This window comes from Monodon monoceros, unplaced genomic scaffold (genome assembly GCF_005190385.1).
Source record: "Monodon monoceros isolate NGI ecotype Baffin Bay Population unplaced genomic scaffold, NGI_Narwhal_1 Super_Scaffold_1, whole genome shotgun sequence".
NCBI lineage: Eukaryota > Metazoa > Chordata > Mammalia > Artiodactyla > Monodontidae > Monodon > Monodon monoceros.
This window is the reverse complement of record NW_021703765.1, coordinates 62108929-62132416: the sequence shown is the minus strand read 5'-3', so window position 1 is coordinate 62132416 and position 23488 is coordinate 62108929. Positions and strand designations below refer to the sequence as shown.

The window sequence follows — 23488 nt, the reverse complement described above, 5'->3', positions numbered from 1 at the left end:
AGGCTGGCAGACTCTGAGCCAGAACCTGCCCCTCATGTGGGCAATGAGGCCGGAGAGACCTGGGGGTCGCCCTGGATGAGCAGCAGACAGGGCATGAGGGAGACAGCCAGCCTGGAGTGGTGAAAGGGCCTGCCCTCACCAGCAGGGAATGCAGGGCTTTTTTTCTAGTTTATCAGCAACAAAAAAAGTTACTGCTGGATGCTTGTGAGGTGGTGATAAGACAGACACACTCACGAGCTGCAGTGCAAATTAACACAAGTTAAAGGGAAAACAGTGTATCAAGATGGTCACCCTGTATGAACCAGTCACAGTGCAGGGTTCTTCCTGTGGAAAGAACCTATTTTTCTCTAAATAGAGAAAAAAACGTGTGCCTAATGGAGTTTTTTAAAAAGAAACAGAATAAGAAGGGCTCCTCCACTGCAGCCCCCTACTCGGGGGCCCCGACTCCCTGTGCCAGACTTGACAAGATTTCTGCAAAGTGGCTTCCTTTCCTTTATGGGTGAATATAAACATTTAAAAGCATGTTGTTTTCGTTTTGCTTTTTGGTATATGTTTCCCCAGGTTTACTAACGTTTAGTTGACAAATAAAATTGTAACATATCTGAACCTATCTCGTGCTCACAGTAGAAAACCTCAGAGGTGACCAGGAATGACTCTGAAAGCCCACCCCGGGCGGCCTGGCCGTGATCACGCTTGGGAACAGAGCCGCCAGGCCCGCCCCAAGGCCACCCACCTGCCTGATGAGCATGTAGCTCTCGGACATGATCCTCTCGATGCGGCCCAGGTCATAGGCCACGCCCTTCTGGCCCTGCTGCCACACTCGGTAGGCGTCCAGCAGGAGGGTCTTGCCGGACTCTGTGTCCTCCAGGAGCTTCCTCTTGCGGCTAGGCCGTGGAGGTGCTTCCTCGGGGTGGCTGCCTGTCCTGGGTCCAGGGGTGGCGGCCGGGGCAGCAGCGGCGGCTGGTGGGGCCGGTGTGGGCGGGCTGGGCTGCTGCCGGGCGCTGATGCTCAGCTCCTCCAGGGACAGCTCGGCTGGCCGGCTCTCGGGGCCCCAGTCTCTTGGGGGGCGGCCTGGCTGCAGGGGTGGCGCCCGCTCCGAGTCTGAGCCACGGGTGGCGGCCTCCCCCGTGTCCATGGGCTCTGTGGGGCCTGCCCGGGGGCTCTCATTGTCCTTCCACTCCCCGCCCTGGTCTGCACCATCTCCTGCATGCACAGCCACAGGTCGGTGGTTGTGGGGGCCTGCTTTGCCCCCTGGCTCGGCCCCTGGCCCTGAGCCATCAGCCAGAGGAGGCTTCTTGGGGTGCGGGAGGCCTTCCTGGCCACCCTCAGGACTGGCCTTGTGGGAGACGTCGGTGGTCATCCTGGCTCCAGGGAAGCCACAGGCCTTGGGCCCTGGGTGTTCTGACCCCTGTGAGGAAACCAATGGTAAGACTCAGTGTGTCTGGTGTTTCTGCCACAAGAAAGCACCCTTGGGCGCCAGGTTTGCCCACCCACCAAGGCCACTCAGGCTCTGCCCAACTGCTCGCTGGCCAGGGCTGGGCCTGGAGAGCTGCCTGGGAAGGCCCTCCCGACTCTGAAGCTCCGGCCTTGATGGGGGCCGATGAGGCCTTGGAGATGGCTCTGCTCTTGAGGACCAGCTGGCCCTCGCCAAATGGCTTCTCTATGTGCGGGCGCCTCGCGGGGAAGTGACCTGCTAGGGCCACCAAGTGTGCTCACTGCAGAGCTGAGTCCACCCTGAGCCCCTGCACCAGGGCCCAGCCAGTTCTGCTGGGCAGGGGGGCATTGTAGCCAGATGGCCCTGGCTCCCAGCGGCCCCGCCTGCTAGGCTGGTGACCAGCCTCCGGGCCCTCAGGGTACCCAGCTGTGAAGAGGGACCGTGTGTGCACCAGCTCCTGGGGGCTGGCGGGTGAGGGTGCGGGGCCACTGGCTTTGCCATCTGCTCCACTGTGAGAGCTGCTGTCTCCTGAGCTGGTTCTGCCGGGCGGGGCTGCCTCAGGAGCCTCACCACCTTCCTCACCAACCACGAGCTCACTTTAGCCAAGCGCGTCAGTGCCTCACACGAGGTGATTGCGAGTTCCTCTTTGAACTGACCTTCCCACCTGGGGAGGCAGGTGAGTACTGCCCACAGGTGGGGGTGTGGGGACCTGCCCAGGGTGGGCGGGGTGTACCTCCGAGAGCTCACTCAGTGTGTCCTCCAGCACCTTCACAGTGAGGATGAAGGCCCGCTGAGCCAGGACCTGGCGGTCGGCATCTCGCAGATACTTCCTGCAGGCATGCGGGGGTGGCCAGAGCATCAGAGCTGGATGGCGGCCCGTGCCCCTCCGAGTCCCACCCCCCTGGGGTCTGCTCCCCAGAAGTGTTCCCCGAGCCTCCTCCTCCTCGCCCAGCACTGTGTCCTGGGCCCCCCTGAGCTGGGCTGTGAGCCCCAGGGGCGGGGCGGGGCAGGCCAGGCTCAGTGAGCTTGGGGGACCCCAGCTTCTCTCCCACAAGCCCATCTCTAGGGAGCTCCAGGCCCCTGCTGAAGCCCCCACCCTAGCCCCTGGCACGGCTCAGGTGAGTGAGACAGCGAAGAGGTGAGGCATGGTGCTGGCAGCAGGAGGCCTTGCAGCCGGGCCACTCCACGTCTGAACTGTGTCTCTCCTGGGACCCCCCTCCCCCCAACCACTGCAAGTGGCGGCTATCCCTCAGTCCTATCTGTCCCAAGAGGTCTCTGGTTACCTCTGAAGCCCAGGCCCCCTGTGGCTCGGCCCACTATTACTGGCCTTCACCTGGGGACCCTGGCTGTCATTTGGACACCTGTTGTCCCCACGAGCTGACAGCATCCCCAGGCGCCCCGAGCTGGGGGAAGCAGAAGGGCTAGCTTGTCCAGAGTCTCAGTGGGGAAACCAAACCCAGTGGGGAGAGCCCGTGCTTGCCCCGGGGAGTCTGGGGCAGGGGCCCTGGTGTTTGGTTTCCAGACAGCGGGACAGAGAGGGCCTTGAGGAGAAGGACTGGGTTGGGCTCCCTGCTCGTGTAGACGCCCCAGGCAGACAGGGCCGAGCGGCTCCAGGCAGTACGTGCTTGTGCTCTGAGCCACGGCAGTGTCAGCCGCCGCAGGGCTGACCGCACGCTGGACTGGGCTGGCCGGCCGGGCGGCTGCACTCACTTGCCCTGGTCCGGGGTCCGCTGCAGCATGGAGGAGACCTTCAGCAGGGTGCTGTGGTCCCGGAGCTGGGCCAGCACCTTGAGCAGCAGCACAATGGAGCGGTTCATGTGCCAGGCAAAGCTGCCCGGCCGGTCGATCTCGTCCACGGGGATCCGCCAGATGCCCTGCGGGATGGACGCGGCGGGCATGAGAGGAGGGCCGCTGCGACCAGAGCCTGCCCTGGGGCCCAAGGGGACGGGAGTACGGCCCCCCACCTGCTTCCTCCCACAGATGGGGGGCAAGGACGTGTGCATAGTTCTGCACCCTCCTCTTCTGAAAGGCTGCACGGCCTCCGTTTACTTGATTGGCTCCCACGGGAAGCAAACGGGTTGCGCCTGGTCAAATGGCAGGACTGGGAGAAGCCGGGGCCTACGTGTCTCCTGCACAGGTGCTGACTTAGCGTGGGACCTGTTCCTAGAGGGAAACTCTAGGAACTCGTGAGGCCGAGGGTCAAAAGGTGCCGCCATACCACGGCAGCTGTGCTGGCCAGACAGGCCCAGGCCTGGGCCCCACCCATGGCTCTCCCTCCAGCAGTGGCCAGAGACTCGCAAGCCTGCCGAAAATGACCAGCAGCTCCCAGGATGCTGGGTTCCCTCAACACACCTTTGCCAGCACTTTGCTCTGGCTGGGATCCCCTCCCCACTTCCCCCATGGCTAACTCCACTGTCTGACGGCTGAGCGGGGGCAGGACTGGCTCTGGGGAGCCCCACTGCCATCTCCCCCCCGGCCGTGCTTAGCTCACCGCTGTACCCGGCACCCTGCCTATCACCAGCCCCAAGGTCTGGTTCCCTGAGGTGCCCCCCCACCAGCATGGGGTCTGACACCCGCTCAGACCCAGTCAAAGTGAGGTGAAGCCCAGGATGGCTGAGGGAGAGAATGACAAGTGAACAGAAGCTCACACCTCTGAGCCATATCTCTGGGGCAGGTTCCCAGATGGGTCCCTGCAGCTGACCCCTGGAGAAACTCCTGCCCAGGAAGGACAGAGCCGTGAGCGCCGCTGCCTCTCCAATGTGCGGCCCACGGCAGGGTGTCCAGGCAGAGCCCCTCTCAGGGCCCTATTCCCGTGGGAGCTGGAGGACGGTCCACGGCACCCTCCCTGCTCCAACAGCCCTGGGAAGGAAGCCAGAGCCCCTCCAGGCCTGAGCCATTTGGGCAAGAGAGGAGCTTGAGGGCTTCCCTGGTGGTGCAGTGGTTAAGAATCTGCTGCCAATGCAGGGGACACGGGTTCGAGCCCTGGTCCAGGAAGATCCCACATGCTGCGGAGCAACTAAGCCCGTGTGCCACAACTACTGAGCCTGCGCTCTAGAGCCCATGCTCCGCAACAAGAGAAGCCACTGCAACGAGAAGCCCATGCGCTACAACGAATAGTAGCCCCAGCTCGCCGCAACTAGAGAAAGCCCGTGCACAGCAACAAAGACCCATCGCGGTCAATAAATAAATAAATGTATAAAAAAAAAAAAGAGAGAGGAGCTTGAAACCCTCAGGGCTGAGTCCCCGCAGCCTGCACGCCTGGTTCCCGGGCTCACAGTAGACACGGAGGGCCCGCCCGGGCAGGCTGGGCCCCTGTCCAGACAAAACCGGGGGCCCGAGGCCACCCTCTCCTGTGGCACTAACACCAATGCTGCATCTCCTACTGGGCGGGCGTGGCTTCTGCAGCAGTTCGGGGAAAGCTGCCACTGGAGAGGACGAGGGACAGCCAGAGTGGCCCAGGCACCCCGCCCCCAGGTGTGATGGCAGTGGCCAGGAGGGTGCCAGGCCCAGCAGTATAAGACCAAGGAAGGGCCCGCCCCACCAAGGCACTTCAGACATCACCGTGGTCCCCACCACAGCCTGCAAGGGGCGGTGACACAAGGCATCTACCTGTTTTTCTTTTCCCCTTGGGGTGAGGGTGCCAAAACGAGCCGAGGCACACGCTGAGAAACTCCCTGGAGGGCACGGTGCCCCTCCCTTCCCCTGCCACAGCCTCCCGCCACTGCCAGCCCACTGGGAATTGCCAGGCAATGCCTCAATGAAGACAATTTCCGGGTGACACTGAGAGGGGTCTGCCTGCCACCTGCCCTGTCACACGGAGGCAGTACCCGCTGCCCGGCTCACCCTCTGGGACTGCTCTCCCCGCCCGGCACTGACGGTCTGGTGCATCACGATCACGGACGTTTCCAGGCAGACAGCTGGCTGAATCTGCTTGCTGTGTAGGTGGGAAGCCTGGGCCAGCAAGGGGCAGCCCGCCCCCAGCCACACTGCTGGACAGCAGCCAGCCCGGAGGCATGGGGCCCCTCCCGCCTCAGCCACTGACTCAGCCTGCTGAGCAGCCCCTCCTCGGGCAGCCAGGACACAGCCACCAGGACAGGTCCAGTTTGCATCCCTTCACACAAGAGTTCAGCAGCAGAGGCCCCCATGCACCCACCTAGAGGGCACACACGTGCAGGCCCCAGGGAGGGCAGGGAGCGCACTGGGACCGAGAAGAACGGGGGCAGCAGTGCGTGAGAGGAAGACTGGCTGCGCTGGGGGGCCTGAAGGACAGGCCAAAGCAGGATCCCAGCGAGCAGGAGCCACGCAGCAGGCAGCCCACAAGGAGAGTCCGGGACAGGGTGCCTCGAGGGAGGGAAGCAGCTCTGGTGCCAGGCGGGGCTGGGGGGCTACGACTCAGGCTCCCTCCTCACTGTGCCCTCCCCCAGACTCCCCTCTCCCAGGCGGCAGGCACTCCATCCTGGCAGGGATGCCGCCTGCTTGGAGAGCCGCGGGTGGTGCAGGGGGCGCAGCGGCAGCCTCAGAGCACTCAGAAATGCCAGGACTGTGCTCAGAGCTCACCCGTGTGCCAAGAGGCTCATCTGGAGTGTCCCAGCCGACCTGCAGCCCATCAGAACGACTCTGGGCTCCTGGCTGACAGATGAGGTCACCGAGACAGACTGCAACCACCTGAATAATGCATGGAGCCCCAGACTCTGGGCCGAGTGCTTAATACCAGTTACCAAACCCTCCATGCAGCCCCAAGAGCCGGGCATCCTCCTGCTGCTCTTGAGGAAACCGAGCTGCAGCAGCTGAGCCCCACAGCGGGGCAGGCCAGGGGTCCTGGGAGCTGGGGTGGGTTGCCCTACTTGGGGACCCTTAAAGACGTCCCCGAGGGAGCTGACGCTGGGTCAGTGGCCTGGTGGGGTACCATCGAACGTGCCATCCACTTACAAGGGGGGCTGTGAAGCAAGGCGAGGCCAGAGCCTGGGCAGGAGGGCCATGAGGTTTTGGCCTCTGGTCACCGCAGCCTCGGCAGGTGGTGCCCCAGGGAAGGGACGGACAGCAGATGGCCCCACTGGCATGGAGCACTGCTCCTGGCTGCCACGCCAAGGGCGTGCTCAGGCCCACGGCTCACGCTGTCTCCAGCACATTGTGGTCTTAGGACAGCTTCCTCCTGGAGGGGCAGGGGCTCCTTTCCCCCCAGATTCATGATTGGCCGGCCAGTCCACACCTCCCTAACTGCCTCAGTGTGGGCCAGAAGGAGCCCCGGCTCCCTGCACCCCAGGAGGGCTGCCGGCACAGCCTCTTCATCCAACCCGGGGCCAACTCTGAGCCTGGCAGACGGAGGGCAGAGATCCAGACACAGTTCTGGTTCGCACGGCAAACCCAACCACCCTCTGCTGGGCCACCGCTCGGGCCATTCTCCACGGCATACTTCAGGGTCGTTCTGGGGCTCCCGGCCCCATGTGTCACCTTCACGGACCCCACCTTTCAGTCAAGGCTCCTCCACTCCAAGGGCCCAGGCAAAGGCTCCCCAGGAAAACAAGGGACTGGGAAATGCCAGGGCAGGAAAGAAGGCCGAGAGAGGCACGGCCCAGTCAGGCTCCACTTCATCCGAGCCACACTCAGCCCCGGTGCCAGGCTTGTCTGGGAGGGGATGAGGCTCAGGCCATGGGGGCTGGGTGGAGACTCGGATTCGTCCTATGCCCACACCAGCAAGGACAGTCCGTGTGTGTGTAATCAACCCCGCCCAAGGCTGCCCAGTGACACTGGGGTGGGACCAGGACACAGGGGCCAGACCCCTTTGTCCCCCACTCTCTGCGCCCTCCCTGAAGGCTCACAAAAAAACAAGAAGTCAGCAACATGACCTGTGACTTACAGACATAGAAATGGGGGTGCAGAGAATTAGACAGTGACACCAAGTCACTTCAGTCTTCAGCCGGGGCCTTGGAAGCCCTGCCCTCAGAGGGACGAGGGAGCCAGCGCCCTCCCCAGCACCCTGAGGGCCTCAGAGCCTTTGTGATCAAGTCCCTGGGGCCCTGTTGTGGGAGTCTTCCCGGAATCCTGGGCTCCTCCCGCTGTCCCCTGCTGCCCCACCCACGGGACTCAGATGTGGCCCCTTCCCCACTGTGCTGCCACCGGGGTCATGCCCAGCTGGGGCACCAGGTGTGGCTCAAACAGAAGGACAGAGGAGAAAGTAACGACAGCTAGGAGCACCCAGAAAGGCCGAGAAGAAGCTGCACCTAGGAGCCTCATGTAGGAAGAGAGGAGGGAAAGGCGATAGGGGACCCACAGCAGGGCAGAGGGCGGGAAGAGGTAGAAGCAGGTGGCTGGGCAGGCAACCCAGAAGGGCCTGTGTCTGCTTGGTGCCTTCCCAGGCCCAGCCCAGCCTGAGCAAGGGCTGCCACAGGGTGGTGTCAAGGGCCGACCTAGCTCTCGTGGGCAGCAGCCAGTCCTGAGGGCCTGAATCCTGTCGCGCGGCCCCCCCAGACTCTGAGCTGCCGCCGGTGGGCAGGCAGGAGGGGCTGAGTCTCTCTTGCTTCCTGGCCCCTCCACGCCCTGAATAGAGCTGGCCTTCTGGGGGGCCACCAGGCAGGCCTGCACACCCTCCACAAAAGGAATGTTCCCGGTCAAGACCACAAACCCTGGTCCCAAGTCCCCACAACCTTGGTGCAGCTCTCGGGCGGCTCTGAGGGAGTTGCCAGCGCTGCACCAGAGCCAAGGCCTGGTCAAGCCTGGGGGAGTCTGCACCCCAGATGGAGCCCCCACAGGTGCTAGGGAGGCCCCTGGGTCCCCCAGGGCAGCTCAGCTTGGCAAATGCACAGAAAGCCAAGTGCATCCCAGGGACTGGGGGATCACATGGATGGGTCAGGCACACCCCCACAGGGGTCCATGCTGGTGGGATAGGCAGACACAGATGGCTGCCATCCAGGGCAAGGGGACAGATGAGAGATTGGAATAAGAAAAAAGGAGCTAAGAGAGCAAGAACTTTGGGGAAGGGGTTGTACAGGAAAAGCCAGGGAGGAAGCCAGAAAGGAGCAGGAACCGGAGGAAGAGGGAGGGGAGCCCCTGCCAAGTGAGGGGAAATGGGCAGCCCCCTAGAGTCGACCTTGTGACCCAAGTGTCCTGAGCAGAAGGTACAGAGGAGCGTGAATTCTTTCACCTTAATTTTTAACTCAGTAATGGAGCACGCTTATTTTCCTGCACCATCAAAAACTCCCCATCACTTAAAAGGACCCCAGTGCATCACCCTGCAGGTGTACCCTAACTCACTCGGTCCCCTCCTGGGTGACATTTGGGGTGGAGTCTTCAGGATCATTAGGAAGAATGTCGGCTGAACAGCCTTCCCCACAGAGCTTTTCTCCCTCTCCTCGGGCTGGACCCCTCCCCACAGAGGGGACAATGGTGGGCATGCAGCAGCGGGTGCTGTCCTGGAGGCCGTGCCTGAGCTCCTGATCTAAGATGCGGAGAGCGTCCCACCTGCCCAGGCCCTCCCAGCCCCCACCTGTCCCATGCCCACAGCATGACAGGTAAGCAAGGCCTCCCCACAGCCGCTCAGCCCAACATCCCTGTTCACAGAGAACACAATGCTGTGAGCACCCCAGGGAGAGCCCGCCTCCCGGGCAGAGGGATTCCTGCAGCCCACCCCCTTGGCATGGGTGCAGCAGTGACTCAGCGCTCCGAGCAGGCGAGGCCAGGAGAGTCTGCTGGCATCCCACTCCGAGGAGCAGTGGGCTGGGGGCTGTAGGAGCAGGAGGGTGAGAGGGAGCCCCTCAGCAAGAAGGGGTGTCAGGGTAGGAGCTTAGGAGCCTTTTTTCCCAGAGAAGCATAAAAACTTTGTTTCCAGGACAGCCTCGGTGCCGCAGCCCAACCCTGAGCCGAGCAAAGAAAGTGTCGGTATCTTGACTGTGAGGCCTTGCGGTCAAGAGCAGCTCTGGGGAGAATACCGGCACTCTCCACAGTCTTGGGGAGACACCTGTTACCTGTAAGCCCACGCAAACCTCCCAAGCAGCGAGACCACTCAGAGAAGGGTGGAGAGGGCAGGGCTGCACCTGGTGCCCATGAGTCCCTGGGGCCGACAGTACTCACAGGGCACCTTCCCAGCTTCTCTCACACATGACCCCACTTACACCTCCCCCGGAGAGACTAGTTCCAAGGCACACAGCCAACAGGGAGATGAGCTGGCAGCAGAACTCAGCCTACCCAGCTCTTCCCGCTCCGCCCTGCCTGCCCCCAAGTAGGGTGAACATCACAGGCAGGCCAGCAGGGTATCACCTCTCCCACCGCCGGCCCAGATGGCTCCATCACCTCCAGGAACTGCCCTGGTGGAGTCCTGAGGCCTTTGGGGCCAGGACTGCGTTTCCAGGTTGCCAGCTCCCCATCTTCCTGATGCCCTGCAGAACTACGGGCCCTGCACCTCCCACAGCAATCGGAGCCACCATCCTGCTCCAGGCCTTCGGTTAAGGGCCCGCCAGGGGCGGGCGAGGTTGAACACGCCTGGGGGCAGGAAGCCCTGCAGCCTCCTCTGCAAACCCATCAGAGCCACCTCTCTGGCCGCAGGGTTGCACAGAGGCCGCCAGGGGCGCCTTGGCCCTGCCCCCAGGAGCCGTCCAAGCTGGGCTGCGAAGGGAAAGGGATTCCCCGCGCCATCCACAGGTAATGAGTCCCCAGCGCAGGCAAGCGCTGGGGAAGCCTACAATTTGCCTGCGGCCGGTGCCCGCCCGTTTCCAGCCTCTTCTGCCAAATGAGATGTCGCACACGGGATCCCCAGAACTGCCAGGCCGTCCGTCCCCTCCCCCTCCGGGGAGAAGCAGAAATGACAAACAACTAAGAGCGCGGAGGCAGCCCACCCGACAACCCCGCCGGGCCCCCCTCGCCTCCGCGCCGAGCCCCTTCGCCCCCTCCCGCCCACTCTGCGGCGGGGCAGGGTCCCGGCCCAGCCCGGGGCTTGGAGTAGGCCAGGCGCTCGCCAAGCCCCGGCACCATCTTCCCACCCCCGCACGGCAGCTATTTATAGCCGGGGAAGCACCGCGCAGGGTGCCGCTGCCCACCCGCCGGCCGGCTCACCATCCCCGGTAGTGGCCCGCGCAGCTCCCGGTCCGCGCCGCCCGCCGCGAAGTTGCTGGGTCGGCGAGCTAGCGGCTTTCGCTTTCGCGGGGCCGGAGCAGCGCACACCCCCGCGCGCCCACTTGCGTCCCCGGCGGGTCGGCTGGGCTCGCCCCAGGCTCGCGGGCGGGCTTCTCCCCCGGGCCCCCCCGCCCCGGTCCGCCCGCCGCCCACCTGGCGCTGTGCGGGGACCCAGACAGGGGCAGGGGGCGCCGCGACCCCGCCGCCTGCCGACTTCCTCTGCCGCGGCGCCCGGGAAACCGCGGCCCGCGGGCTTCCTGCTGCGTCGGGCGGGCCGGGGGCCAGGCGGGGGGCGGCCGCGCGAGCCAGCCCGGAGGACTGAGCCAAAGCTCGGGAGAGCGCAGAGCCTGCGGGCAGAGGGGAGACACTGTCGCGGCCCGGCCCCCGGCCCCCGCCCCGGCCCCGGGCAAGTTCCTACCCGCCGGCTCCGCCGTGGCATCTGTGCAGGGAGCTAGGGCGGGCGCCGGGCCATGGCGCGGAGGCTCGCTCGCTCGCTGGCTCGGAGGGCCGGGGCGGGGCGGCGGGGCCGGACGGGGCGCGGGCGCTCGCTCGCTGTTCGGCCTGGAAGCGGGCCCAGCGGCACGGCTGACTTTGCCGGCAAACACTCGCGGGTTCCGGGCCGGGCCGCTGAGGGTACGGGGGGCACAGCCCTCACCGCGGGAGGCTGTGGGACCTGGCATCCCAGGCGGAGCCGGGTAGGGGCGGCCAGGAGTGCGGAAGGCAGGGCGACAGGGGCCAGCAACGCGCCGGGCCGGGGCTGTCCTCGCCCTGTACGGGGCAGCTCTGTGCGCGGGGCCGCTGGAGTTGTGCCCCGAGGGCCCGGTGCAGGGCAGAGGAGTGGGTGAGTGGGGGATGTCCTTGCTGACCCAGTGGGGCAGTGGGAGCTGGAGTGAAGACTCTCCCAGGCCCATCCTCAGCGGGGAGGGCAGGACAGGGGCATCACGGCATCCCCCACGGGGCTTTCCAGCTGGGAGGGGGCTCATTTTCCAGTTGGCTGTGAGGCCCCAAGAGCAGAAGACACTGGCGGGAGGGGTGGGGCTGGGCAGAAGCCAGGCAGGCTCAGGAGCCCCTCAGCCTCGGCATGTGGCAGCCCTGCAGAGGCCTGCGGGTGCCAGGAGCGGGACTGTGCCCCTTCTGAAAGGAGTGGGCTCAGAGGGATGCCCCCGGCACCCACAGCCCCAGCGAGCACACAGCACCTTCCTCTCTGGCTTCCTGTGGAGCCGGCCGCCCTGGAATTATCCACCAGCTCCTGGTTGCTTCTCCTGCCCCAGCTGAGGACAGGCCGAGCAAAGGCGCAGCCCCCGGGTCAGGCACCAGCCTCCCCACCATCCCTCCCCCACCTCAGCACCACAAGGGCCCGGCTCTTTCCTCCCTCCCCAAACACCCAGATGCCTCAGATCCACCAGGTCCCTATCCTGGTGACACTTGTCCTGGTGACATCTCCCCAAGCCAGATAGTTTCCACCTGTCCTGCCCCGGCTGGCTCCTGCCCACCAGCTTTCCCAGGCTTGCCACGTGCCCCCAGTCCAATCGGCCCAAGGCCAACCTTCGGCCAGGGGGCTGTGCACTCCCTGCCTGCCCTCCCTCCGGGGGGCGCAGAGGCAGTGGCTCACACTCCCTGGAGGATCAGGACTCTCTGTCTGGCCCTGGGCTCCCAGAGGCCACACAGCTGCAGGGAGACAGGCCACCTTGACGCTATGCCCACTGGGCTGGGTCTCAGGCAAGGAGTGCTCCCACCGCATGTCCTCAAGTCACAACAGCTGTTCACTGTCCACACTCATGTCATCATGACACCCACACGTGGGGACAGGTTCAGAGTCACACAGCAGGAAGTCTAGTATAGCTGAGAGCCATCCCCAGGCCTGGCCGGCTCCAGAAGAGGTGGGGACACTCCCCCCAGCTCTCCCCAGGGCTAGAGCAGACATGGGATGCTCATGCCCTGCACAGGTCGAGTCAGACCCAGGGAGGCTGAAGATGTGTGTGGGCATCACATCTGGGCCAGAAAGAAACGGTGTGTGTGGAACGGGTAGTTCTCTGGAAAGAGGCCCCTGTGTGCAGGAGGCCTCCCACACAGCTTGGAAGTGGCGGGTGGGGGCAGCCCGGGGCTCAGGGTCTTGCTGTCACAGCAGGAGGGAGGCCATGGTGGGCGAGGGGAGCTCAGGGGCGCTGGGGAGAGATGCCCCGGGCAAATGCTGGCACCTGAGGGCTCCACCTCCTTGGCCTGCTCCAGCACCACACGGCACCCTGCACCCCAGCCCTCTCCAGAGCCCCAAGAGATGGGCATCACCGTCTATAGCTGCCAGGCCGCAGAACAAGGAAGTGGGGACCACCCTCCCTGACCCCCCAGGGGGAAACATTTCTGTGCACATGGGGATCCCCCCGGGGCTTCATGTGACAGCACTGTGATAGCTGTGGGACTGGTGGGCCTGAGAACTTCTGGGGCCTGAGAAAACCTTGTGCCCCACCTGGCACTTGTTAGCACCCTATGCAGGTCCTAATCGCCCACAAAGCACTTGGACGTGCAGGACACAGGCCTCTGACTACTGCCCTGGAGAAACAGCTGCTCCCCACCTCAGGGCCACCCTGAGGGCCTAAGAGGGTGGGAGCTCCTGCACCACTATGCCACCCTCGGGGCCACCCTGACCTTGCTCCCCCACGGCCAGCAGGAGCCCCCGTGAGCAGGGAGGGGCTGGTCTAACCTGTGAGCTGGCTGTTCGGGGTTAATCCTGGGGGAGGCAGGTGCCCCTGGCCACCTTGCCTGGGTGCTGAAGGGTGTGCTCCAGCCTGCCCCTGGAGTCACCCTTGTCACTGGCCTAGTCACAGCGAGTGCCCCAGGACCACCTGAGCCTGGCAGGCTCCTGGGAGGAGGACTGATGCAGAGGGGGGTGCACGGCCCTGGGCTGAAGACAGGCCCAGCACCTGAGAAGCCCCTTGACCTCAGGGCAGGATGAGCCTCACACTATCAGGGTGCCCCGCTGCCTCTCCAAGGAACACCTAACCTTAATCCCCCAGAGCAAACTTCAACAATCGATCATAAGAAAACAAACATCTGAGGACATCACTTGATCCCCACGGGGGCTTTGCCTGACAGACCCCTCTCCCCACTCTAGCCCCAGGACCTGTGGGTGACCAAGAAGACAAGGAAGATGGTGGCAAGGGCAAGAGGTAATTGGCCCTGAGAGCCACCTCCCCCTGCCTTGGACCTTACTCGTTGACCTCTTCCAGATGGGGGACTGGGGGCCAGCAGGAGGAAGAGGTGGCCAGGGCTGAGCTGGGGAAGGAAACGGCCCACACACAGGCCCCTTCCTGCCCTCAGCTCAGAGCCCAGGCCTTCCCCACATGGCCCTCACCCCGGGCAGCCTCACTGCCTACAGGACCCTGTCTTTCTTCTCTTCAGCCCTAAGGGAGAGGTCCTGGTCCAGCCCCGGTCAAGGGCCAGCCCTGGGAAGTCCTGACCTTCACATCCCCAGCCACCATCCACCCAGCACCCCTGGGCGGCCAGCGGGGAGGTAGGCAGGCCGGGGCTGCACCCGTGTCCATGCTGGGAAGTCGGGCGGCCAGCTTTCCTCTTGCGGCCCCCACCTGACTATCCCCGTTCATTCTCTGCTCTGCCACCATCTCTTAGGTGAAGCACTTGCATACCCGTCAGGGCTGCAGAGGGGGAGCTGTGAGCCTGGGAGCCCAGGGATGGCCGCCAAAGCCAGAAGGAGCCAGAGAAGGTGAGACTGGACGACTCCAGCCTTGTCTGTGTGAGTAGCCCCTGGCCTGAAGGTGGTCCAGACTGTCTCAAGGCGTCCGTGTTGAGTGAGGAGCAGCAGAGGACAAACAGTAGCCTTGGGGTAGAGGCTGTCATCCCTATGCAAGTGGAAAGGAAGACTCCAAGGCCAAGAGGCGTGTGGTGGACTGGGGAGTGGAAGCCAGACTAACGGACCAACGTGTGCAAGAGCCCAGGCCTGCACCCGGGGCGGCGTGCAGAGCGTGTGGCGGGCCTGCTCACACCTCTCTGGCCACCTTCCTCTCAGCGGGCAGCACAGCCCCCTCGAGTGGCCACACCCTCCTTGGAAACACGCACCTGTGCTTTGTGTCACACGCCCCAGGCCTGCACCCCCAGCAGAGGTGGCTCCTGGCCCTGCAAAGCCAAGACCCAAACCTAGAGCTAGCTGCTGGCCAAAGTGCCACCGGCTGCGCTGCCCACAGGACCACGTGGCCCAGTGGCCTCTCACGGCCACCCTTCTCAAGACCTGACCCAACGCAGACCTGCAGGCTGCTCCTGTTCCTTTCCACCAGCCGTTACCCCAGCCCCCACCTTGACCTAACCCCAGTCTTCCCCAGGCTAAGTCCAACGCTACCTTTTAGGGAGCAAGAATGCTTCTTAGAGTTAACAGTCCAAGTTCTCAGCACTGGGCTTTGAGCTGCCAGCTGGTCTGGAGGTGCAGGCCTCCCCGCTATGGGATGCTGGCTCTGTGTGTCGTGTGCCTGAGCAATCTCTCTGCCGGGAGCGTGCCAGCCTCCCAGGCCCACGGCAGCCAGCTTCCTCTCCTTTCCCTGATGGCTGAGAAAGAAGCTCGCCTTCCACCCCGGGCACACAGACCCCAGCTGCAGCCCCATCTCATTCTCACTAGAGCCTCTGGCACTCAGAAGCGGCTCAGACTACGCTCTGCAGCTGCAAAGTATCGTTGATGTCACTGAGTCCAGCTGTTTTGCCTGTTTGACCCACGAGTGAGGACACAGGTGGGGGACAAGGACATGCCCAGGGAAACAAAGAGGGCTGGGCGCAAGGACCCCTGTCCCTCGGTCCAGGGCAGCATCCACCTCAGCAGACAGCTGTGCCCATGCCACGCTCACCTCTGCGGGGATGAGCACACGAGTATGCATGCACCTCCACCAGTGCCTGACCTGCAGGGCCTGCCCAAGGCCCCAGTCACCATGGGGCGGAGCCAGGGTCTCGGTCACGGATGCCAGGGCTGTTGTGCGCAGGCACTGACACAGCCGTGGCCCATGTCAGCTTGGCTGACCTGGCAATTCCAGCCCAGCTGGGGGCTCAGGAGCGGAGCTGGCCTCAGAGGGAGAGAAACAAGGTTGGGGTGGGGGACAGAGCAGCTTCAGGAAGAAGAGGCAGGCCTGTGGGCTGGATGCTGTTGGACAGGGATCTCCCCACATGGCGGCAGGGGTGGGGATGGCTGGGACCATCAGGGACAGCCAATGGGACCACGTGGAGGGCAAGGGGTGCCTAGTGTGTGCAGTGGGGCTGCACGTGGCCTCATGGAGAGAGGGACTGCCAGGGGTCTGGGGAATGGGCAGCAAGGAGAAGAGACACCAGCAGGCTTTGATGCCTCTCGGGGTGATCTGGGACTTGGCATGTGTTTGATGGGGCCCAAGAGAGCCTCCTCAGAGCAAGAGGGTGCTAACACTTGGCTCCTTTGAGCCCGCCCCACGTCAGGGTTGGAAATGAGAGCTACCGTCCAGGCTTCTAGAATAACCCAGTCTTTGGAGGGCTGCTGAGCTGCTTCCGTTTCATCTCAGGAGGGGAGCCCGCATCCTAGAAAAGCCATGTCTGATGTGCACATGGAGAAAACTAGGACAACCCATCCACCATCTGACCCCTGGCTCCTAATGAGTGGCCTTTATGGACCCGGGGGCATCTGTGCTGAGTAAGTGGAGCCAGGTTCAGGCCACAAGTGGTGGCAGTGGCCGTGGCCTGTGCCAGGTGTCTTCCCAGCACAGGATCCTCATGCAGGGAGGGGCTGAGCTGAAGGGGTGGCGGGGGTCAGGCACTGACCACAGACAAAGCCGACATCCCAGGCAGAGCTGGTGCCTCCACTGGCATTCAGGTCCCAAGCAGGCTTACAACCCGCCACCTCCCCCAAACCCTTCACACTCATGTACAACAGCAGAAGGGGAACAAACTCGTCCAGGCTTGTCCTGCAGAGCAGGGCTCTGTCCCCAACCTGCAGGGGTGCCCCGAACCAGAAGAACAAATGTGAGATGTTACAAGCGCAGCATTCCTCCCCTCTCTAGAGCGCCGTGCAGCCTCTGCTGTGGCCTGGGGGCCTCCCACTGAGCTGTGAGGAACAAGGACGAGGACCGGCCCCTGGGAGCAGGGCCCCCACACCTGCCGGACGCTCCTGCTGGCAGGTGGCGGAACTTGCAGAGGCCTGAGTTCACGACCCAAGCCAAGCAGCGTTGCAGCACATATCCAATCACTCTCTGGCTAGAGTGCACCCTCCCCCGGACGTACCTCTGGATGACCATGGACGTGGGCAGCCCTGGGGACAGCCAGACCCGCCCTCTCCAGCACCACGTGCCCCACCCAGTGCTGACCCTCATGTGCCATTTGGCCTCTCTCTCTTCCCTCTCCTGGACCACCTTCTCCCTGGTCTGTCCGGCCACCTTGCCCCCTTCTCCTTGCTGTAGCTGGCCGACCCCCTCTCCTGCACCCTCGGCACACGCAGGGTGCCGGGTGCACTGCTCACACCCGGCCCTGAGGAAGGGGGGCTGAGGCAGGGGCTCCCGCAGGTCGAGCCCTCCCTCCGAGAGCTTGCTGTGCCCGAGCACCGCCATCTCCTCCTCTTGGGTTTCCCATGGTGCCCCTGCTGCAGGGCCGGCTTCATTCCCCACCCAAGAGGGGCCTGGAGCCCAGGGTTTCCCACCCCTCCTCTGAGTAGGGCCAGGCGGGTCCCTCTCTGGAAATAAAGCCCAGCACTGAGCCGCTGGGGCTGGGGCAGCCTCCCCTGCAGCCCGGAGCGGGCCCTTGCTCGTCTGTCCTAAGCAAATTTGCCAGTGTCCCCACATGGGGAGCTGCGGGGTGGGTGTGACAGGACGTTATCTGAGAGTCAGTGCCACCCTGGCAAGGGGCTGGGCTTCCTGGGGAAGCTCCACCTGCTTTGGCATACCCTAATTTTAGACTTCTTATACCTAATTAGAGATCAACATTTCAAAATTTGTTTTTAATCAACCAAATTCCTGCACATCCTTCCCAACTGGCCCCGAGCCACCTCGCCTCCTTCCCACGGACCCCAGTGAGCCTGTGTGCTCTTTTCCACGAAGTCCCTTCCCCCAGCTGCCTCCTCCTCCTGCCGGGGCCTTCCTGGACCCTCTCCTGGACACAGTGGCCCCGGGGCACATGTGGTAATGGTCTCCCGTGATCCTCGATAACCCCGTGAGGTGGGTCTGGTCAGCCCCAGTTTACAGATGAAGAAACTGAGTCTTACCAATACTGAGCAGCTCGCCCAAAGCCACCAGCTATGGGTGGGGCCAGGCATGGTGCAGGGCCTGAGGCTGGCCAGGAGCAGAATTGAGGGTGAGGGCGTGGGCGGCCTTTGAGTGGCCTCAGCCTGGCCTGTGAGGGAGTACATGCTCTGCCCCCAGGAGCACGTGGTGGCCACAGCCCATCACCATGGAAACCAGGAAGGGGCCCCTGGAGCCTTCAGCTCTGGTTTGGATTTCAAACCCAATGCCGCTTTCTCAGAAGCAACTTGGTCAAACTTTCCAAATAGGAAAAGTGGAAGGAAAAAGAGAGAGAGAGAAATTCCCAGCCTGAAGCCACCCCAGAAAGACGGTCTGGGCCCTGAGCTGGGGAAGCCCTGTCTGGGTGGGCAGTGTGGTGGCAGGGCAGAGACCCCGTAGCCTCCCCAGGGCTCATGCACCTCCTCTGGGGAGCAGGCGGTGGTGGTGCAGCCGAACCAGGTGGGCCCGGCCCTTCCTGTCTCTGCGGGAACAGCTGCCCTTTTGTGTTTCCCAGTGGGGTGTGTGAGAAAGGGCTCTTTTGGAAAAAGGGTTGGAAAACCACTGACCTCATCCAGCTGGCCCGCCTTTGGAGATGGGGAAACTGAGGTCAGGGTCGGGACCAGGAAGTCAAAAGCAGGGCTAAACCCCGAAGGTAGGGCAGCATGGCTACGCCCAGAGCAGGCGCACCGGAAGATCTGTGGGTTGGGCCCCATGTGGACGGGGCGCTGGGGTATCCACACTCCAGCCCCCTGCAGCAGCCCCGGCTCCACGCCATGGGGGTGCCGCCCAGCCCTGTGCTCGGGCTCCTGGGCCAGCGCCCATCGCCACAGGAAGGCCGTCCTCCCTTGGGGCTTCCACTCCAGCTCAGGATGACTCTGAGCTACCCAGGGAACACCCGGGAAGCCTGCAAGGAAGGGGAGGTGAATGAGCAGCAGCCACAGGCACGGTGCCCTGAGGGGATGGGGGACAGGCAAAGGCCACCAGATACACTCTGCCCTCCCCTATGCCCCCACCCATTGCCAGACCCCTTAGGGACCCTCAGCTGCTCTCCACCCTGCCCCCTCCCACCCCCAGAACCCTCTGTGGAGGGGTATGCTCCTGCCCACTGCTTTCACTGTCAAGACAGGTGTTTGGAGACGTGATGGCAAGGCAGTCACGCACTCTGGCAGGGGTGGGCCCGGAATGGCCACGTCCTGATTGCACCAGGCTGCTCCCTGGGGCCCAGTGTGTGGCTTGTGGCCATCTTGACACTGTTGGGACCACAGGGCTCTCGAGTGCCAAGCGCTGGACGTTCACATCCCCCATCTCACAAATGAGGAGGTTGGGTCTGTGCAGTCACAGGGCACCTGACTCGGTCAGAGGTGCGCCGGCCCACGGGGGCAGCCCCCCGGCAAAAGCAGCGAGCCTTGGCTCAGCTGCAGCCCCCACACTCCCTGGCTCTGTGGCTCAGGGCTTGTGGTCTTCAGAGTCCCTCCTGCTGGGCTGGGGTGGGGCCAGCTAATCAGGGCCAGGCAAGCAGGATGATGCCCAGGGCGGAGGTGGGCTTGAACCTCCACTCCTGCCGGGCTGGGCGCAGGCTGGGTGGGGAGGGCGGTGGGCAGGAGGTGAGAAGCATCCGAGCTCTGCTCCCTGCGGGCTGCGCGATGCTGGGCCTCAGTTTGCTCACCGTGAGATGGGAATCATGGGGCCACAGGGAGGAGGAAATGTCTGCTGTCCCCGAGCTCCTCTGTGCCCCATGGAAGCAAGCCCTGTGGCCTCCCTTCCACAGCAGAGGCCTGCTCCCTGACATTGTTTCCCACCTCAGCCCAGGGGCCAAGCCACAGCCACTGCCCTCCCACAGGCCGGGAGCCACAGGGAGGGCCTGCATCCGGAGTGAGCCCCAGCACTCCATGGGCCAAGAGGACTAAGCAGAGACTGGCATAGCCAAGCATCCTCCTTCCCAAAGGACAGGTTCCTGCAGTGACTCTGCCACAGCCGAGGCCTCGGGGAGCCCCCTTCCTCCTGGCCCTGCCCCGCTGGGTCCTGCTCCTGTGGCCTCAGGAAACACAGCCCTCCCTCGGCCCTCTCCCACGGCTCCCTGCGGCTCCCTGCCATCCGTGGTCTGAGCAGCTGCCTGCCCTGCTCCACTTTCCAAACCCTCAAGAGGGCCCTGGGCCTCCTCCGGAAGCTGCCCCCCTGCCGCCCTCCAGACGGCGCCTGCCTGGGGCAGTGTCCCAGGGGGATGAAGCTGAGCCTGATACGTGCCTGCCTCAGAAAGACTCAGCGGAGACACTGATTCCAGGAGCTAGCCTCTGAGAAATAACTTGCAGTGGGAAAAGCAGTGCACACTGGAAAATGTTCTTCTCTCAGGAATGTTGCACAGCAAGCTCCTGACCATTCTGGATGCGGATACAAACACTGCTGTCCCGGGGCTGGCCAGAAACTCTGGGGTGGAGGCTGCCCGCAGGATGTGGGACCCGGGGCAAGTCCCGTGCCCCACTGGGGGACCATCATGGTGGGGTCGAGCATGCTAAGGGCTGAAGCACACTGCCGCCTTCTGCCAGGGCATCCTGGCATGGCCACCGCGGTGAGCCCACACCTGGACACAGAAACTGTCCCCAAGGGCCTGGCAAAAATGCACGTGGGGGCAGCCCGTCCAGAGGCTGATTATGTCTGATTGGTTTTTAAAGTCTAGCTGTGAATGGGGGTGGCTTGGCTTGGGCAGGGATTTATGACCGCTGTGATCCTGTCAGGGAGGGGGCCGGGGCATCCTACAGACGGGAAGGCCTTGGGCACCTGCTCCAGGCTGAACCGGGCCCAGTGGGCTGGAGGCTGTGAAGTCCCATGAAGCTTGCAGAGCCAAGGACACGGGAAGGAAGGAGAGCTCAGGGTGATGCTAAGAAGTCACAAGCTTGCTAACCGTTTAAAGACTCTTAAAAACTGGGCCTTTTCCCTTGGAGAATTTGAAGTGATTCTTTTGTTTACTTTGCTTTTGCAACCGGCCCATCAATCAACTCAATAATGCTAAAAATAGCGCCACAGCAGCAATTCCTACTACAGCCCAGTGTTCGATTTCCTCAATTTAAACTTTTCCCTTCTTTTCTGTTCTCTAATTCCCACTGACGTGACTGGGTGTCCTTTACCCCGACGTCAGGACGGTGTTGTGCACGGCCTCAGTGATCTCAGCGAGGATGGGGCAGGCGGTGACCTGCCACGGTCCCCCTCCATCGAGAGTGGGGACAGGAACAGAGGCCCGGGAGGGGTGTCCACTGGTGACAAGGAATCCCAGTTTCTTCTGGGAATCAGTCGACACCAGCACGTGGAACTGAACCATCCTCAGGTAAATGGTAGGACGATGAACTGTGGGCCTGCAGGGGCGCCCTGTGTCCCACTCGCCCACGCAGACCCAGGGCCCACCCCTGGGCCCACCTCCACCTGCGCCCTCACACTCTCTGTCCCTATGGCCCTGCCTGTCACCCTGTCGGTCCAGGAAGGTGCGCTGGGCCCATCCTCGCCTGTCTCTGGGGTCCGTCCACTGGCTGCGTTCCTATGGCCCTGACTTGTTTCAGAATGTCTGGATCCCAGCTCAGGTGCCCACTTGCAGTGTGGCTGGGCCTCAGTTTCCTCCTTTGTAAGGCAGGGATGATGGCACGACCAACACCTTGTGGGTTCTAAGGATGCAACACGCTGCTGTGAGCGGTGATGCGTTGCTGTGAGTGGCGGCGGCCCAGAGGAGTGGAGGCCAGCAGCGCACCTGGCCCTGTCCCAGCCCGGCCCCTCCAGCACGCCTGGGTCAGCTGGTGTCACGTCTGCCCCCTGCCAGCCCCTCTGCCCTGCGAGGACCTGGCCCGTCCCTGCGGGCACGGGGTCACCCCACGGCTCCCACTGCTCTGTGGTGCAGGCACCCCCACGCCACCTCCTCTGCCTCTCTCGACCTCCTGCTCACCCTCAGGTTATGGGCTCTGACCTCCAAGAGTGGTGGGGCTTTATTCAGGCCTGAGGGTCTCAAAAAGCATGTGTGCAAAAGTGATGGCAAACCCACTGCGAGCTCTGGGCTCCCACAGCCGTTGTTCACCTAGTCGCCTCCCCCAGAGACCCGGTGCCCCTCAAGAGTGGGCCTCACTCATGGCATGATGGAAGGTAATCAAGGGCCATGCACAGAGTGCTTCGCCACCAGGAGGTCTCAGAGAAAGGGAGGGGCGAGGGTCCTCCCCCCCACCCCAGGAGGGGGCAGAGGTGCAGGATACAAGCTGCCACACTCACCTCCACCACACTCACCTCCCCGACACCCACACTCTCTAGAGCCCAGATGTGGCTGCTGAACTCCGAATGGCACAGCTGCTAAGGGAGCAGGCCTTGGAGTGGGACACACCTGGATTTAAATCCCAGCCTGGCCACTTGTTAGCTGTGTGACCTTGGGCTACTCCCTGGGCCCTGCACCTCATTCAAAGGGGGTATAACAGAACCAGCCTTCCCAGGGCCCTGGCTGCTGTCACGGCTGCTGGCAGCTACTGTGCAGAGGCCCACTTGACATTCTCTCCCAGGACCCACAGCAGCCAAGGCAGCCAGGGAGGGGCTGTGAACAGGGCCCGGAAACAGGGCCACAAGCTCTGCTGTCCAGCCTGGTGGACAGAGACTAGAAAAGGGCTTTTGGTTTTAACAGCCTAAAATGCCCACTGGTATCAACCTCCCCTTCTGTACACGGGGACAGTAACAGTGCCTGAGCACCACAGACGTGCTGTGGGGACCAGAGTGAGCGCCTGTAAATGGCGCCAGTCCTGCCACTGCCCCCCGTCCAAGACCGGGCCAGACCAGGCACAGATGCTCTGGCCTCTCTCTGTCGCTGTGCTGTGCCTCGGGAGCCCCAGCAGGGTGGGCCGGGGGGTCTACACAGAGAGGTGGCCGGGCCCAGCCAGCCAGTCGCTCGAGGCCATGTCCACATGGCCCCGCTGCCCAGAGGAGGCCCTGGTCTACACCGTGGCCACTACTGACCCCGGTCCCCCATCAACCTGGCACGCGGCCTCACCTCCCAGGGCAGGGCTAGATGCCCGTGGCCCCTGCCCAGGCCACCATCCTGCTTATCGCCAAATGGGCCAATCCCAGTGTGGAGCCAGCGCTGGCCTTCCGCCCTTCCTCCTCACAGGCACTGCCGGCTGCCACCCGCGGCTTCAGCACCAGAGAGCACAAGGTCCACATCCCTCCTCCGGCCTAGACTGGCTGTGGGACCTCGGCCAAGGCACCTCACCTACTGGCGCCTCTGTGAAACGGGACTAATAATCCAGCCACTGCGTGGGTTGGCCTGTGGCCCCTGGATCTTGCTGTCAGCCGGCCCAGGGCCTGGCACAAGCCGGTCTAACACCCAGGCGACACTCGCCTCGAGGTGTGGGCAGAGGGACGAGCCGAGGTGGAAGGTGATCGGGTCCACAGCCAGGCCCGAGTGGAGGGAAGGTGACGTGGGCGGGACCAACTTCGGAAAAGCGGTCGGTCTGCTGTCAGGCGGGCGCTTCCTCTCCTGGCTGTCTTGGCCCCGGCCCAAGCGGGCGGGCAGACTCCACACTGGAGAAGCCATGCCAGGGCACCCGCAGGCCGGAACACCCCACAGGGACACGCCGCGTGGCTTGTTTACTGCCAGGAGGCAGCACAAAGCCCCGCTGCCAGGGGCGGGTGCGTATAATTAACTGGGTGGAGACCAACACCTCTTCCCTGGGTTGAGCCTCCAAAGGCCCTGAACTTGAGGCTGGCG

The 23488-nt window shown here is 63.6% G+C and overlaps 1 protein-coding gene across 6 annotated transcripts in view; it reads right to left on the bottom strand.

The window, feature by feature from the left end:
* The window catches only part of CABIN1 (calcineurin binding protein 1), a 98468-nt gene that overhangs the window by 8658 nt on the left and 66322 nt on the right, over positions 1-23488 (bottom strand). For all 6 annotated transcript variants that reach the window (XM_029227175.1, XM_029227166.1, XM_029227190.1 and 3 more), the window contains 3 exons: positions 3146-3309; positions 2169-2265; positions 734-1408 (listed from right to left, as the gene is read on the bottom strand). In XM_029227175.1, coding sequence (XP_029083008.1) covers positions 734-1408; positions 2169-2265; positions 3146-3309 — 936 coding nt within the window. The remainder of the gene's footprint in view (positions 1-733; positions 1409-2168; positions 2266-3145; positions 3310-23488) is intronic.